This window comes from Lupinus angustifolius, chromosome LG08 (genome assembly GCF_001865875.1).
Source record: "Lupinus angustifolius cultivar Tanjil chromosome LG08, LupAngTanjil_v1.0, whole genome shotgun sequence".
Taxonomy (NCBI): domain Eukaryota; kingdom Viridiplantae; phylum Streptophyta; class Magnoliopsida; order Fabales; family Fabaceae; genus Lupinus; species Lupinus angustifolius.
In genome coordinates, this window is record NC_032016.1 from 6,921,469 (window position 1) to 6,940,420 (window position 18,952).

At 30.3% G+C, this 18,952-nt stretch overlaps 2 protein-coding genes across 2 annotated transcripts; one reads left to right on the plus strand and one right to left on the minus strand.

Moving 5' to 3' along the window:
* On the minus strand, window positions 4,412-5,321 carry LOC109354052. Its single transcript, XM_019596404.1, has 2 exons — window positions 4,805-5,321; window positions 4,412-4,765 (listed from the first exon to the last, which is right to left on the minus strand). Exons 1-2 carry the CDS (start codon window positions 5,255-5,257, stop codon window positions 4,451-4,453), a joined length of 768 nt encoding a protein of 255 aa, XP_019451949.1. The 5' UTR covers window positions 5,258-5,321; the 3' UTR covers window positions 4,412-4,450.
* LOC109354078 (myb-related protein 340-like) lies at window positions 10,193-11,779 on the plus strand. Its single transcript, XM_019596435.1, has 3 exons — window positions 10,193-10,462; window positions 10,571-10,700; window positions 10,881-11,779. Exons 1-3 carry the CDS (start codon window positions 10,312-10,314, stop codon window positions 11,518-11,520), a joined length of 921 nt encoding a protein of 306 aa, XP_019451980.1. The 5' UTR covers window positions 10,193-10,311; the 3' UTR covers window positions 11,521-11,779.

Here is an 18,952-nt window from a genome sequence, read left to right on the forward strand (position 1 = left end):
TTGGTATTTTTGCCAACATGTTTCTTGAGTTAATATAATATCCTTTAGAATAGGTGTACCTAGCTACTATAAAGCAAAAGTCAAACTCTTTGTTTATCATGCCATTTATTTAACAAATGTTTTCTATATTGCCGACTAGTATTTAACATTTGATTATCATAGTTGCATTTAAACAAACCCCTCTCAATAAGGTTGAAATTTTGTTTTTTATCATTCTATATTTGGCTTATCTTTCTCCTTTTTATTAAAGGGGGTTTTGTGATGATCTCTTTATCTCTCGGACTTCAATTTTTTGTAGTTATTATGTTTTGGTAGGATTTCAGGTATTTTTATATCAGATGTTTTCAAGCTCCTAATTAATAAATAATTCATTTTGCTTTTAAAAAAAACTTATTAAGGAAGCTACCATGAATATATTCTTCTTTTCTTATTATATAATACGGTTTGTTAAAATAGTTGAGATTTTGTTAGTCGGTTAATTAATTTAGTTAGGGTAGTTAGTGTTTTCTTCCCTTTATGTAGATGATTCAATGTAACTTTGGAATTTAATTCAATTCAATAACATTTTCTTATTCTTTCTTCTTCATCAAGAATTTCTCTTATTCATGCCTACTACCATTTTAACACGGTTGGATCTAAAATTGTAGAACATTGCTGTAAGACCTTGCTTCTTTTGAATTATGAAACGTCAAATATTAAAACCAAACTCCCTGCTATTTGAAGCCGAACACATATCAAGTATTAAATGGACACAATCCTCAGTTTAAGGTAAACGATCAATGAAATTTACAAATGACGATATCATGACAATTGTGTTAAACATTGCATCACGCTGGTGCTGGAGATTTATTTACAAACTATATTTAAAATACGAAAATTGTTTCTTCATTTTTTATATACCAGCTCAGTAGGAGAATGGATAACTAATATATATATATTCATATTTTTTTAACATACCAATGTACCAACCAAGTCTTTTCTAATTAATTTCTACGGACACATTGTTAGCGACTGCCTACCTTACGTTTTAAAACCATAAGTTTTAAATATACACCAACTTGCCGAAACGCGTAATATCTAGCTATTGTATAACTCTTTTTCTATAACGAGGGGAACTTTTTTATTAACATACACGACACCCAAATACTCGTTTACCCAATTAATATTTAATATGATCGAAGAAGATGAGTAAGCTACCAATAACCAATAAGTGTTAGAATTTAGTCACACTCTAATACACATTGTCTGAAAGTTGTTGAAAAACAATTTTAAATATTTTTGTTATGCAGCGAAGTAATAAGAATGTCATTGGTTTATTTGGTATCTCTAGTGAGGACTATGAATAATCTACATGTGATATAACATTTAAAGAAAAATATGTATCTACTAATAAAGATTTTAAAATTGCCGTTCCATCATTCTATATTCATATTCGATTGTTATTAACTTTTAAATATAAGTAAAAATGAATGATAAATAATATATTATAAATCTTTACAGTGATAATACATAAAATTATATTCTAACAATTTAATGTCAGAAAGACATGTTGTTTTAGTTGTCTTACATTTTATCTCCCTTACTTGTATTCTTTGCAGTATTGAATGGACCCAGAAGAGATACATTTATTGTTTGTTTATTTATTATTTATTTAGTTTTTTATTAATTAAATAATAATTTATTGATTGGAGTAATTAAATATGGAGATAAATAAATAAATATTAGTAATTTAGTAAGATTATTATTAAATAAATACTACAATTTGATAAAATTGTTAGTAATTTTATAACTATTTATTAATCTTATTCATAATTTGGGAAAATATTATTAGGAATGAGAACAGGCGGATTTGATCCGGGTTTGTGCTTATCCAACCTCAAATCTAAAATTCTAAATCTGAATTCAAATTTAGCGGATTTGAAAGCAATACTACCATCTTTGAAACTGTTGGGTTTTTGATAACCCGAAGCCGCCCGCTTGAAACATATAATATTCATAAATTTTCATTATGAAATCATCTTTCATCTCCTTCTTTATTTAGTTGGTAAACTAATGGTTCAAAAAATGGAAATTCTCCACATATAAAATGTATGAAAAAACAAGAGTGCCATGCATTTAGCTTCACATTAGTCTGATTTCATATATGTATGTTCAATTATTTATTAATGTATTATATGCGAATTGGGTTTGGGTTAAGGTATTAACTATACTAAACCTGAACCTGAACCTGAAAATCAAACTTGGAACGGGTACTCATAGGTTCAGTTTCATAGTATTAGCAATTATTTCTAATAATTGTCATTTTTATTTATTGATAAATTTAGTTATTTATAAATGATATTTTAATGTGATATAATTAATGTAATTTGGTAAATTCTAAATGGAAAAATTGATCAATAAATTATTGAAAGCTCTATTATTTTTACAAAAGTATTTGAATTTATTTTTTAAAAACTAGCTTCTAAACATTACAAACTCTTTCCCATTTTGATACACTAGAGAACTCTATTAATTTATTAAGTGAATACAAGTTTGCATTGTGGAAGAGAGTCTAATAGTGATGGTGGCTTTTGCCGGCAATTGGCATGGCGTGGTGGCCTATACAACTGGGAGTCAGTGGCGCAAGTAGAGCTGCTTGTCTTACTAGTTACTATGCGACATATGGCTAGATAGAGTTCGGCTCTTGGGGGCTGGCTTCACATGAGCTTTTTCTTCTAAGTGCTGGCACGGAGGATACGTCATGTTTAGGGATGAGAATCACCTATCTCAAATAGTGTCTTATTCTATGTCTTAAATCAATTATATATTAACACGTGGATAAAATAAAAATTTTAAAAGTAAAAAATAATAAAATGGAATATTCTAATTGGCTTGAGATATAAAATGAAACAATTTAGGACATGTGATCTCCATACCATGTTTCTATGATTCGAATGTTTTCAAGATTATTGGGAAGGTAAAAGATCCTCTTAAAATTGTTGTTTTAAATTGGCAATTATTTCATGATAGATTTCCTTGTAGGAATCATCTTTTATATACCTAGAAGTGTTCAGGTGCTATCTTGCTGACCTATATGCGTATCCGTTGAGGATTCATCTTGGCATTTATTTGTTGATTGTATGCTATCTAAATCGCTTTGGGAAATGGTTTTTCAGTTGTTGAATTTGAACATGTTTCCAATGTCTAAGCAACATTTTCTCTTAGTCTTTGCTAAATTTTTTCGTCATAAAAAAAGGAGGCATGGTTCTATGATTCTAACAACATGGTCTATCTAGATAAAAAAGATGTAATTTTCAATAATGGTAGGGTAGATTTAGTTCTATATTATTTATTTTTTCTTTTATTGAATTTAAATTAGATTTTATATATGAACCGTGGGAATCCATAGGGATATGATAATTGATGGAAATCGAGACAAGGACAAGGAGAAAATGGGGATAAGAATATTGCTACTCTAATGTCATTTTTTCCCCCGGAAATCATATGTTTCTATTAGAGATAATAGTATTTGAACTAGAATACCCACAACATAATGGGATAATTCTTTTAATGAGTTTTTTTCACACTATGATTTGAACATGAACTCTCATCTAAAGAAAAATTAGCATGTATCACCTAAATCATTGACCTCTCATTGTCATCCTTAGTTTGAAGTCAAACTAAAACAAAAAAACACATAAGACTCCTCACTTATTTCAGCTTAATCCTATCATTCATCTAAAGTTAAATCTATCATTACTATGAATAGACTCATGTTTTATTTATCTTTTAAAATTTAGACTGTATAACTTTCATCTATGGAAAAGTATTTACACATAATTTCAAATTTATTAATTAAAATATGTGTGTTTAAATAAATAAAATGACATGTATAAACAATGAAAATCAAAATTGTGGCAGTATAAACAAAAAAGGAGTCTAGTAAAACATGGTGTAACTATCACTATGAACTAATTTCTAATTTTCAATTGTCCTTAAAATTTTCTAATTTTTACAAAAAAGACTATATTATCATTGATAACTACTATTGACATAATATCTCACCTTAAATTAGAAATTATAATAAATAAATATAGAAACATTGAAATTAGAAAGTATACTCAATACAAAAAATATTCTAAGTACTCTCAAAAATGAAATATAGAAACATTGAGTTTTAATTAAAATATTTAATATCATAAAATAAGAATGTAAAATTGATAAATATGAATAATTTATGGACATGCTAGTACTTATTATGGCAAAATAAATAAAATGAGAAGTGCAGCCAAATTGCAATTGAGTATCAACAAGAAGTTGATTTTGTAATGTCTTGTAATTTATTATTCGTATTTACAATTACAAATTAAAATAATGTACCAAAAACAATTACAAATTAAAATAAATTATTTACAACCTCTCTCTCTCATAGTCTGATTTGCATTTCTAATAGAGTTAGTTTATTATTCTCTTATCTTCTTTGAAGTTTGAGAATCAACGAATTTGGCCACCATGGATCCACACAATATTCCGTTACATTTTCTAACGGAGATCTTACATTCCTAACATCACCAACCGTCAACCCGTTACGAGCGTCATCTCTGAGGTAAACCTTGTGTTCCCCACCGTATTCAACCCCAACGGTCTCACCCACGGTGGGTCCCCACTCTGCAATCACCGCCGGCACACGTCGCCGGAGCCGCGTGTCCCAAATCCTCATACCTAACGCGTTTTCTACGGCAGTAACCACCACCGCCGACGTGGCGGACGTAGTAGCCGCTGTTTTCCCGTTGGGAATAATTTGGCGGATGCTATGCTCGGTGTTGTAAAGAGAAACAACACTTTCTTCTTCGGAATCAAAACCAAACCCTATCCCTAACCCTAATCTTATATTAGTGATTTCTGATATCGAAAAAATATCACCAATGCTACGACGTCGTAGGAAGCTTCCAACATAATTTTCACCACCAACTCGAAAATATTTACCCGTTCTTCTCGCGTCTTCAGCTATGTCATCTTCTTCATCGTCTTCAAACTCTGACGATGACGACGACCCATTTTCATTTTCATCGTCAGTGTCACTGAAATCATAATCATTCTCATCATTCGTACTGAGAAGAACGGTAGAAGGTGCTCTTTGTCGAAATCTGATCATGATGCGTAAGCTAGCGAGTAGAGCTAGAACAAGAGCACTCCATTTGAAGAAATTGTAAGCAAAAAATTGAAAATGTAAGAGAAACGATAGGTTCAGCGTGTGAATAACAGAAAGAATTTGCATGCTTTGGTTTTTTGATGTGAACAACGTGAAAGAGAAAAAGGGAGAGAAAAATATTTATAGGGAAAGGTATGAGGTGGTTGTAGGCAATAAAGAGTGGATAAGTAGAAAGAGAATGGGAGAGAGAAAGAAGAATATTGAATATTCGTCACGAGTAAGGAAAGATGAACTGTTTGATTGAGTCGTTGCTTTGTTGTACTAAGTATATGTTTTATGTTTATTTTTTATCTGAATTTTCCTAATAATAAACGCGTTATGTTTATTTTTATCTGAATTTCCTAATAATTATTAATTCATCCATAGTTATCTTGTGTGTATATTCGCTGTATTATATCCTAATTTCAAAGTCTTACTTTCGCCATTGTAAAACGTGTATAAATACCAAGTCCGTTTCCTGGAGATTGATGTCTTGGAATGGGATCTTTGTATTCCAGCCTCATCACTCTTTCCTAACAAATAAAAATAACACATTATTTTAAATTTATTTTATAAAAATATTATATTACATCTATGTATTTAAATATAATTGGTGCAGGATAAGATTGGAGACTCCAAGTTAAAATAGGTGATTCCCTAAATCTTATAGGTTTGACACGTAATGCCTACAACTTCTTTCGTTGTTTAAAATAACGTACTAATATATATTTTATTGTAGTATATATGTTATGTTAATATAAAAATTTATATACAATTATTATGTTATCTATTATTTATTTAAATTGAATTTTTCATAAATTAATGATAATTAAATATGAATGGTGTGTTGATATAATAACAATGTTAAAAGTTATACACTTTGAATATATATATATATATATTTTTCTATTAATATTTATGGTAAATGAATCTACTGAAAAAAAAATTTGTTTATAGACACGCGGAACATTTTTCTTTAGGTCCAACAAAATTCAATGAATATCTAAAGGCCCAAAAAGAAGTCGGCCCTTTCGTATATGCGGGTGTCATTAGTGGTGCTTATTTATCCCAAAGTTCAATCCTTTATTGAAAAATACTTGCAAGAAGATGTATGTATGTTGAGATAACTAATTAAGTTTTGTCAATATATTAAAAGTTTAATTTTAATTAAAATTTAATATAAGTGATAACACCAACAAATATAAATACATTTGTCTCTAAATATAATGTGTTATATATATCTTCATCTAAGTTTTTCTCTTTTGCTTTAAATATTTTTGCTTTGTGAATACATTTTAGTAATTGATGCTAGTTTACATTATGATTTGATTTTATTATTTTAATATCAAATTATTTTATGTGGCTAATGAAAGTTTCACTTGAGAAGCTACAAAAATTTGTGTTTTTTTGGTTATAGGAAGAGAATTCTCTCACCTTTTAGTTAAGGAGATAATCAGTTAATCACCTTTTAGGGTGTGTAATTATTCCTCCCAACAAGTATCGTTCATAATAATCAAACCATGACCTTTTGGTCATCTAAAGAATCAAGTTGGACCTTACACTACTAGACTAACACATTGGTGATAACCTGTTGTGTTTATAGTTGAGCTATACAATCAATATATTTTCACCATTATTTTATACTACTTTTTTTAAAAAGTAAATAATAATTAAATATAAGTGATGAATGATACAATGACAATATATAAGACTGTTATATCATTAGTGCATTCATATTTTCTATATATTTTAATTGAAAATATAATATTAACTATATTTTCCCTTTAATTGATACTTATGAGCAGTAAAGAGGTTGTATCTTTCGATGATATATTTAATATAAGTAAAAAAAACTGTATATTGGGATGTGTCAAAAAATGTATGTAGTTTAGGCAAACTTTTGTTTTCTAGTGTAAGTTAAAAAAGAATGACTTTTGTTCCTATTTCCAAGAGAAATGTTTTTTATGGAGAAGTTACTCAAAATCTAATAAAGGGTAACTTTTTTATGGGTCATAATAACAAATGTCCTTGGACACTTAACCCAACATAAAATTGTGCATAGAATAGTACAACTTTTGAGTTTTCAAAGTGTTCAATGTACCACTTCCAATATATATTTACTACTTTTAATTCATTAACTAACACTATTAAAACATCTCCATTAACTCATTCTTGTTGAAATATGAACTTTTATCCTTTTCTTTTCACGATCGGATTCTTATTTCTTTAAGAATAATTATTGCAGAAGAATATTTTTGTGTTTGTTATTATGAGGAAATATGGATCCCAATTATATAAAGTAAGAAAAGGAATGAGACCCAAATAAAGAAAATAAAAAATTGTTAGCTCAAAAAATATGTTATTGTTAATTTACGAAGATGTATAATAAATTATATAATAATATTCAAGACTTAAATAAAAATGAAATTAATATTATCCAATAATGAGATATATTTAAAATTTCCTTTTTTTATCCTATTCTCAAGTTTAAGTCAAGTGAATGAAACAAAATAAAGTTATTTTTATAACTAATTGGAACATGCTTAAATTTTATAGTGTTTTATTAGGATGTCTATTTAAAAATGAAAAATATAAATATAAATAACTTTGTTACAATACAAAATTGTCAAATTTATTTACAAACCACATTGTTTATTAAATAAACAGGCATGGAGAGAATCAACCCGAATCACATATGACTATTTTCTTATGAATAAGTGATTTGTTTAATTGATTAGTTTAAGTTGTATATATTTGATTGTCCTTCAAAATGGACCTTGATTCGAGTATTGCATATGTAATATGTTTAAACAAACTATGAATATTTCTTAGAAGATAAAGAGTGTAATTATAAGTTAAAGTAAAATGATTTTGTAAATAAGAATCAAAACTATTAACAAAGCGTTGATATAGTGATGGTAGACCTTATTGGATTCTCAGATAGGCCAATTCGATTATTAGAAGCGACAATTGTTAATAGAGATAATCACACGTTCCGAAAGTGATTAGTTCATGAATCATAGAGTAAGGGGATGCCCTTAGGGATAATGATATGTTGTCGTGAACCATGTCCCAAACCAATATTGTTGAAGCAAAAATAGAAAAATAATAAATATTTAATTTTCTTATTTCACATGTCATGTTTTCATTTGTCTGGGATATGATTTGGGATAATAAATCTTTATCATGCCCCTTGGTTAAACAAAAAATAATGAACCTTTATGATCTGTTTAATCTACTCTATTAGGATTGTATTGGATTATGTATCTATTTTATCTCCACGAAAGCACCTAGAAAAAGATCATAAAAGCAAAGAAGAGATGAAATGAAGCAACATTTGAATTGTTAACATATTTCTTCATCTTACCAATTAACTGTCCCTACTTACCAACATATGAATTGCTAACATATTTCTTCATCTCCGGTCTCTATATATGCTCTTAGTTACATTTTAATTCTACACTCTAGTGTTGTTTTCACTTAATTTTGTTCAGTCAAACACGTTTCTTATATGGAAATAGTATTTCCATAACGGCGCACAACGTCCATAGTTTCATTTCAAATATTGACTCTTTCAACACAGTTTTCCTAGAGCTATTAATTATTTAGTCTTTAAAACGTTAGTTAGTTAAAGAATAAGTACTCATGCTAAGTGAAAAGAGCTAAAATTACTTTTATGAAGTGCATTTTTCTGCAGAAAAAACGAGTCATGTAAAAAATATAAATCATGTGGTAACATGATGTAGTGTAAAAAAGGTGTAGAGCTGAATCAGTAGCATGAAAATATAATGTCAAAATTTGCTTCTTTTACTTATTTATGTGAATTATTACCCTAATAATTATGGGGTATGAAGTTAAATTTCAAGTTCTAGTTAGATAATCTTTTTTCTTTCTAGAATCATTTTGACAAATGACGAGACAATACAACAAGCAGTGCATGAAATTCATGCCGCACGTTAAAATATGATAGAGATTTTACTTTATTTTGCAATGAATATATATAATGGATTATATCAGCCTATGGAAGTTTTATCAAAGTAGGGTTTGTATACTTGTGCAAAGAGTGCCTTGAAAATAATGAAATTATTGGAGAACTAGTTTGTTTTTGTAATCAGCATATAGGTTATCATCAATTCTTCAAATAAGCACTGTAGTGGTAAATTCTTGATTTGCATAGCCTGTTGGTCTGTTACCTTTAGTAGCAGCCCAACCTCAATATGTTCCCATTTGAAGCTTGGAATTAGGTTTGGAATTTACCTTTTTCCGTGTGACGATTATTATTACCTTTTTCCATGTCATTTGTGAAGTGTCTACACATATTTGTATTAGATACTTTTTCGTTATTCCTAACCATATTTTATAACAGTTTACATTCCGTGTGTCATATCCTCCTATTTATTTGTGTTTATCGTAATTGTGTCGTTTATTGTTATTGAGCTTCCTTTAATGTCATATGTCGGAAAACACATTGATGAAAGGGGTTGTATTCACTTTGTTAATCTTTCACTCTTTACAAAGATTAGCTTTCAACTATTGGTTAGGAGACACCTTAATGTACATAATAATAATAAATATTTTAAAAATCCCAAAAACCTAAACAAATTATTTATTAGCTACAAACATAACAACAACAACCAAACTTTTATTCCATTAGTTAATATTAACTACATAAATTTAATGACATCATAATGTTCTAACATAAATCAACTTTATTCAAAAATTATAATTCCAATTCCATCAACATCTGACTATGTTTAAAAGCATAAGTGCCTTGTAGCTAGATTATTTATTCGGTGGGAGATAATGTAACAATGGAAAAAAGCTACTTATAAGTCCATGTTCAGGTGTTCTGCATAATTAAGGAATAATATAGGTGGGACCTATCTTGAAAAGGGTAATCAATCACACATCGGTTATTCTTTGAGCTAACATGTAGCCTCTTGTGCTATACTCTACCAAACCCATTTAACAAATTCCTTAGGGAATAGTATATAAAAGCATGTGCATGTAGACACTAAAAAACTCATTTCTAAATTGCTGCTATATAGTGTTACCTCAACCTTTGTTCTGTTCCATATCATATTTGAGTCCACTTTAACTTTCAGTATCCTTGGATAGCATTCTCTTAAGGTATTGCAGCTATGTCCACAAGCACAAAGAGAGAGTTGGGTTCTAATGAAGAAGAAAGTGAACTAAGAAGAGGCCCTTGGACTCTTGAAGAAGATAGTCTACTCATACACTATATTGCTTGTCATGGTGAAGGTCGTTGGAATATGTTAGCAAAAAGTGCAGGTACATATTCTTTGTAGTACTAATGTTAAGATTAGTTAGAGGAATAAGTTAATAGTTACTGTTTTCTTTTTTGTCTCAATAATATCAGTTCCACTTCCAACATTTCAGGACTGAAGAGGACTGGAAAAAGCTGCAGACTTAGGTGGTTGAATTACTTGAAACCTGATATTAAGAGAGGGAACCTTACTCCACATGAACAACTCTTGATCCTTGAACTCCACTCCAAGTGGGGTAACAGGTAATGGAGTATGAAACTATATATGCGATAATGCTAGATCATAAATCATGTTATACGTATCGTTAATTTCTAAATCTTTTTTAATCATATGTGTATAAAATGAGTGTGTGCGTTAAAATTGGCCTTGGTTTGAAAACGCAACAAAATGAGTTGAGCATAGTTTTGTTCATTTTTGGTTAGGTGGTCAAAAATTGCACAGCATCTGCCAGGAAGAACAGACAATGAGATCAAGAACTATTGGAGAACAAGGGTACAGAAACAGGCACGCCAACTTAACATTGAGTCTGGTAGCAAGAGATTCATTGATGCAGTGAAGTGTTTTTGGATGCCAAGATTGCTTCAAAAGATGGAACATGACTCTTCCCTTAGCTCTTATTCTTCCATGACACACATGAATTTCAGTAACTCAGCAGAAGCTTCAACCAGTTCAATGTCAACAACCTCCAATATTCCTTATCTTCCTTCACCAACTCCTACACAAAAGGGATTCATAGATGCTGCAAATGCAAATCATTTGAGTATTATGTCTGGCCCTATAACTCCTTCTTCAGACTTGGATTCCTTCAAACTTTCAAATCTACTTGAAATTTCCGAAAAACTAACATGTTCTCCCAATGTGTTTGAGAACAATGTTTACAACAATCCAATCCAGAACAATTGGTATGTTAATACCAATAACTATGGCATGCAAGGGCTGAACATGGAACCCCTTCAAGTAATGGAAAGTTATGATATTCCACAATTTGATTTTCAGACTACAGGGAGTGACTTGATGTTAGACAACATAGGTGATACTTTATGGAACATGGATGCTATATAACAGTGTAGACAGTTAAAATAGGAAAAAATCAAAGATTTTTAGGCTATATTGATTCCTAGTAACTAAAAGTCTAAAACAGTCTCCTAGGTAGAGATTAGTAGTAAGTACCAAGTAAGGTTATTTGTAATAAGTCAAATTAAAATAGAATATTTAGATTGAAATTCAGATGAGGATATAAAATGGACCCCTGTTTCAACTTTATTAAAGTTTGGAAAAACTGTAATGTGGCTAAGATAATAATGTATCTTGGTTGTTATGAGTGCATTTTTGACATGATGTGTTGTATCTTTCTTTTATGTTTCTGTATATATCAATTTCATGCAAATGAGAATTTTTTCTGGTTGATCCCCTAGTTTTTGACATCTTATGATTAAGTGACACTTGCAAAAGATAGTAAAGAATGCTGTAATTCTATATATTTCCAAGTATAGCAACTTTCAACACGTAGTGGTTAACCCATAAAACTGATGAGTAGCTATTGTGTCCATACTCATCAAATTAGTTATTGAAAAATTGGGACCCGACAGAAAGTTACTTTTGTTAAAAACTTTTAACTATATATTTTGGAAAAGGATCTTCTATCCCATAATCTTCATGTCTCATATTCCTAATCAATGAAACTTTATTAAATTATATTAAAATATTAATTTTTGTTTTTATATCCTTTTCTTTTTAAATGAATAAAACTTTCTAATTAGTTTGAAACATGAATGAAAACATGTGCAATTCTTATCAATTCTAATTAGCAACGTACTCCTATCCATAATGCATTTCTAGTAAAATGCTTTAGACTTTATTTTACAGCAAGTGACCACATTTCTCAAAGCTTGTAAATGAAGAAATTGACTAAGAAATGTTCCAGCTAGGGTACATATTATTCACATGTGCTCGATGTCGCTAGGAATTTGAACTTTTCATCTCGATTACTTTCTGTAGATTCAGAAATTCCTTCTTAGAAAGAACCTGCTTTGCTTACTGAACAGTAAGCTTAGATCATTTCCAAACATACTGTTTAGAATTATTTCTTAATAAGTAAATAAATCCAAAATCAATAGTATTTGATAAAAATAATAATTTCTTTAACCAAATAATTGAGGTTGTTTAAATCTGGTTTTCAACCCTAAAGTTTTTATGTAACTATTATTGCATGCCCTCACACACCACGGGTGAGGCTGTTCACTTAACTGCAGTTTACACTTTAAAGAGAAATGAATTCATTATCATCCATTACCGACACCAGAGAAATACTCTCTTAATGATTGTTTCTCTCCTCTTTTTAAATTTGAAGTCATACACACAATTCAAAAGTTTTGATGTAGTAGAAGACAGTAAAAATTTTACTAAACAAAAGGATGCACTAAAAGAGCACAAGGAATACTTACCCGATACAAATAGAGCCCTGATAACGAACAATCGGAAAAAACATAAACTATAGAAAAGACGAAACACAAAAAAAGTTGTTAACCAGGTTTAATCGTCTATCCCCTAAATCTAGTGAGTACCATATATTATTATCAATTAAGATTACAAGCTGTTACACATCAACTTAATACTTGCTAGTTGTAACAAAAACTTAGTCTAATAATATATATTATTAATATTTTTCTTCTTTCCAATATAATGTGACAATAATAAATTTCGAGGAAATACAGACAGAAAGTCTGATAGTATGACTAACCCCAGTTTCATTGTACGCGCGACCTGAAAACAGTAACCTCAGCCAAATCCTTATCTTTTGCTAAATTAGCGGTTGGGGTGCCACGAAGTTCACTAATGAAGCAAGTAAATTAAAGCTGGCACAGCGACTAGTGAGTGGTAGATACATCCAATTAAAATCTTGGGAAACTGAGATGAAAGGCTTTCAATGCGCATGATGTTGTGATAGTGATTGAATAAGAGCATTCATATGATCTGAAAGCAACATAGATGAAGCTATTTTGGTTAATTGCACTAAGATTACTATGGAGCCAAAGGGTGCAATTTCTATGTTGAACCTCAGAAAAAGACTGCTTTTAAAGTTCTTGTCTCCTACGTTCTTTGTTATGTTATATGAACCAAGAAAAGAAACATCACACAAATCATTGAACCACACCTTTCAAATTATTTTGTTTACAAAGTCTTCATAAGAAAATAAAGGGCATGGTCAAAAAAATTAGCAAAAGACATAAATGACTAATTTTACTCATGCAGCAGTGCCATCAAAATACCATGGATGCATGCTTACTTCTACGTAATTATTTACCAAACGTAGTAATCTTGCAGCCACTTAATAATTCAACAGCATCATTTTCCACTCCTATTATCTATCCTAAAAATATATATAATTTTGTTGTAGCCAGTTGTTTCAGATAAAAACTCTTTTGGAGAAAAAGGTGGAACCTAAGCATGTGCTCCGTTTGTGATTAATTATTCATGGGAATTGGAATTGTTGAAAGCTAAAGAGATTAGATTGGTAGATGGATCCTTACTTTGAATCAAATCAACCTCTCACTATCAAATGTAAGCGTGACAAGACCAAACTCCTAGGAGCTTTTTACTCTATCATGCTTTGGAAGTGAGACATTGTTTTATTTGTTTGGTTATTGCTGATCATAAATACATATTCTAGGTTTTGAAAAGAAAAAGTGGAGACCCTACTCCAATTTTATGCTTGATTCTAAAAAATGGAAAAATATTGTTTCAATATAATTATATTAATTACTTTTAATTACATATTATAAAATAATAATAAACTAGACTATATATATCCTCAAACTAATCAAAAATATATATTATATATAATATTCAATTAAAAATTATGAATATGTCCATAAATCAGGAATAGTAAATATGATTTTTTTTGAAGAAATTTGAGAGATTAAAATTATAATGTTATAGTATATTTTAAAGGAAAAATTAACAAAAAGTAGCTTGGTTTATATATCGAATTAAATTTATAGTGATGAACTATGTTCTGGACATAAACCAATTGTGATACACATCAAATATTTGTTCTCTAGGTGATTGTATACTATTCAAGATGCCTATAATGATAGAATAACATGCTTTAGGTTTTTTGTTGTTGATAAGAACATGCTTTAGGTTTGCTGATTGATTAAGGTGGGAATAAAAAAAAATAGGAATACTAGAATAAAATGAAATTAGCTTATCTTTACTCTTTTTCTATACACATTTTCATTTCTCTTCATAAGTTTCATGTTACATTTGTTAATGATTATTCCATTCTATTTTAATTTTGTGGTATACATTGAAACCGAGGCATGAATTGAAAGGCAACATATTTTTTTAAATGTAGAATTTCTGATAAAAACGTATATCAAGATGAATAACACGTTCTACACTTTCATTATCCAGAATTTTATGAATTTCTCAGGCGTCATGTAAATAGTAGCATTGGTGATTTTACAGTTCTGGATGAAATTGCAGTAGCAATGTTGTGGTTGTAATAATGATGAAAAAGAGCTTGTGTTGGCAAGATTGGATTGATGATAATACTTCAAAACATGTTTTGTGCATTCATCAAAGCTTGGAAACATGTTTTGTGAATTCATATCACAGATCTTAATTCTATTTTAGATTGTACTGAATCTAATTATGGTAATATAAGTGATAGAATACCATTCTAGATAGTATCTATAAAAAAAATATACCAACCATTCACTATACTAACAACTATTGGTGTATACAGTTCAACTCGAATATAAAGTTAACTATTGAGGCTAACAATATTCACTTGTACAAGCAAAATAAGCTGAATCCTACTTTTTAAGTCAATTTGGTATTCACAACTCTTAATCATATAATGACATCTATCCTGTGGCATGAACACAGTCCAAAACATAGATTATTTTTGTTTAAATGTGTGAATATATGCTTAGGAAAGGTGATGGTTCTTTTTTACACTATTTTAAACCATTCTCATTGTAAAGGGACTGGGATTGAAATGGTGTTAAGTGGCATGAGAACAAAACCAATGTCAGTATTACTTCATCAAGTAAACGATAATAATTTTCAAACTACAAAACCACACCAAAGGTAATTAAATAACTGGGAAACTTTTGATTGGACCTTTTAAACAATGTACATTACTGAAGAGCCAATAAAGATATACAATGTTTGTGCAACTATCCCAGTCGATGGAAAAAATACTCGTTGGGAGAATTAGCCTCACATACCTTTGGATGTTCACGGCTCGGACAGAATTGCCTCCAGTACGAGGAGAATTGTGGGAAACCAAAAAATATATCAGAAGAACATTCTATTGAGTCAGCTGTCAAGTTCAGCAGGATTCTATTGCAATAATTTACATAAACAGAACATGGAGATATCACTATAAAACAAGAATATCAATGAGAAAGAGAACCCAGAGATAAAAGATAAGTAGATAACCAACCTATGATAGGAATAGCCTCTACTTTCACCTTTAATGGATCAACTCCAGGAGAAGGTTGAGCGTGTTAGAGATTTGTAATAATTCAGCTTGTTAGTTAAAAAGAAGTTAGTTTGTTTCTACTTGTATGCCAAGTTAGTTAAAGTTTAGTTGATATAAATAAGTTGTAATTGAAGTTTGCTATCAATTAATTGCAATACAAGTCTTCTTCTACTTTCTATATACTTTTCCTCTGTTTTCTTTCTACTTCTTCTGCTGCCTAAACACTAATGCACTGTGTGCATAGCAACTCAAGTTTCTTGCGTGACAAGTCAAAGCAATTGTATGTATACAAGTTGTAGTTACTTGGCTTTAGTCAGCAGAGCGACCCAATGGAATTATCATAGGTTCCCAACTTGATGATCTAACAAACTCATGGCAACATTAACCTTAACCAACAGAATTATCATAATTAGTAAACCTTAGTCTTTGTCTTCTTTGAAGGATCATACTCAACCCGAATTTCAAGAATAGTCTCATTATCATCAACTAGGATAACTTCAGTGCACTTTATAAGAAATGCATATCTTCACAAAAATAAAAATGTCTGGATTATTGCAGTTACAACTTTTCACATGCAATATTAATTTGTACCTTTTACTAACCTGAGTATCACAAATTTACAGGAGCAAGGCCATAATAATCTTTTGAATCTTGAATGTGATCAATATACTCTTCAATTTCTGCTTCAGGATTTGTATCATCATTCCGGGAAGTGCCATAACCACAATAAAGATCATACTGAATGTTCAATCACAAAGGTCTAATGAAGAGGCTACTTATAGACTTCAGTTAAAGTCAAACATGAAAACAAATTGGTTGAAAGATGTCCTGCAAAATGCTAAACATTCAAAGGCCTTTGTGGACACCATTGATTCTATCATAAAATGGTATTATGGATACAATGTAATCTTTTTTCGCCTCTTAATGCGGCAAACGGATTTAATAAGCCATATGTTCATTGGCATGACAGACATGTCACTTGTAAGTTTAGTGCCATTTGAAAGATTAAAACTGTAAACAGGATATTCTGTGACTAATCTCTAACAAGTAAATGGATGCTTCATTTTTTTAATATAGACAAAATATCAAATCCGATCTATCCTAATAAGCATTCATCAAAGTGCTATTAATTCCATTCTGCCACAAAAACAATTTCATGAGAGGCCAATTTGGTGCCGAAAATGTTAAGAATGCCAACAATGTAGATATAAAACACCAAAGGAAGATTGCAACCTCTGCACATTCATGCAACACAGAATTGCGTTTTACATGATCAAACAATGTAGATATAATACACCAAAGGAAGATTGCAGTACACAATTGCATGATGGAGAGACATGGAGGGGATTTTTTTAAGGAAATTTAGAGGGATTTTGGATAGCCCATAATGTATCACTAAGTCATCAAGCATGTTAAAGTTCAAACTTCAAATTTGGTATGTTCAAGATGCTAAACAGACCCATACACTATCCTTAAATATCTCATGTTGCCAGTAGCATAAAATCTATGAAGAGACACTCGTAACACTAAATATATATGAAGGGAAATAACAAATATTACAAGCCTCAGATAACACCCTCCATTTCTATCTTTCGCCAACCCAAAAACAATAAACATTAAAAAGCGGTACTTACCCTCGCAAACGAATAGGTTGTTGATTATTTGATAAAAAATAGTGAGCCGCATAAGAGAGTAAACATTTAATTAGTGTAGCGATCACAAAGTAAAACATATGAATATATGATATTACATACCTTGACATGACCATTATGCAAATATTCATTTGGTTCAGGTGTTTTTCAAGGAGTGCCTTTGTATTGCAACATCTCAGAGTACTACCATCACTAAAAGGGACTACAGTGTGCACCTGTTATCAACACAATTCACATAACATGTTGCATATGTGAGTCAATTAAAACAGAAATTTTCAAACTGGACTAGGAATCATTGCATTGGCAGAAATTCATAATTTTAATAATCAACACTGGAAAGGGAATGCAATTAATAATCAAAATAAGGAAATTAAATACCTTCAAATTTTCCCCTGGGTAAGGGGTATCAAGAATGGATTCAGATCTTCTTCTGGTGGCATTTCTGAAGTAGTAACAGGCACTGCCTTGTCCTAGGTAAATTCAACATCGACCAAGTCTTAGTCTTATTATTAGATGGTCGCCTACATGGATTAAACAACAACATAAGTGAACAAAACTCATACCATTCGTTCGATAATTTAGCTGAAAGATTTCAACCAAACAAATGCATTGGTAACTGAGGCTCAAGATCAATGATCACGGGACAGATATGAACTTATGAAGTATCTAATGCATCATATTACACATGTGAACCAAATTCACTACATCTTAGTAGAAAATCAAGAACTTATCACTGCCTCAATGAGAGTGACTTCTCTAAAGTATATTTGTATTTTAGAGGCTAAAATGCACTCATCGTAACTATTGATTGAATCATTGAATGAGATGAATGATTGAGATTATTATACATCCATTAATGATTTCACATCAAAATTTGGTTCAAATCCATATACTTTAACCTCTAAAGTACAAATGCACTTAACAATAGTCTCATCCCCACTCTACAAATCACTTCAACATTCCTTACTAATTGTGCTACTTTAAAATAGTAATATCTCAACAATCAAGTATTAATATACATGAAATATTACAAAAGTAAATTTGGGGTACCTTTTTCTATGATGCAAAATTACAGTTGACTCCATGAAGAAGATAAAGTTACCTAAATTTAGGGGTATTGCTTGACACAGTAGTAAAAGAGGTTTAATACAAGGACTCATGTGACATTGCCTAGTCATGCAACACTAATTTCCTATGAACGAGTTTCATTTTTTGTCTATGTCTATTGTCCTAAAATGGACCCTACATGGCGTGCCAGACAATACTAACCTGGTCAATTATCAACCTAATGTTTCCACTACATAGGACATATTAAATGCTCTATGCTAAGTTCTACATCTAAACATTG

Excerpts from the sequence above, each read along its gene's own strand:
- LOC109354052 (XM_019596404.1), bottom strand. The coding sequence starts at position 5,257 with ATGCAAATTCTTTCTGTTATTCACACGCTGAACCTATCGTTTCTCTTA. Across the intron at positions 4,766-4,804 it reads AAAGTGTTGTTTCTCTTTAC|AAAACAGCGGCTACTACGTC; the intron begins AACACCGAGCAT and ends ATTCCCAACGGG.
- LOC109354078 (XM_019596435.1), top strand. The coding sequence starts at position 10,312 with ATGTCCACAAGCACAAAGAGAGAGTTGGGTTCTAATGAAGAAGAAAGT. Across the intron at positions 10,463-10,570 it reads TATGTTAGCAAAAAGTGCAG|GACTGAAGAGGACTGGAAAA; the intron begins GTACATATTCTT and ends CCAACATTTCAG. Across the intron at positions 10,701-10,880 it reads CACTCCAAGTGGGGTAACAG|GTGGTCAAAAATTGCACAGC; the intron begins GTAATGGAGTAT and ends ATTTTTGGTTAG.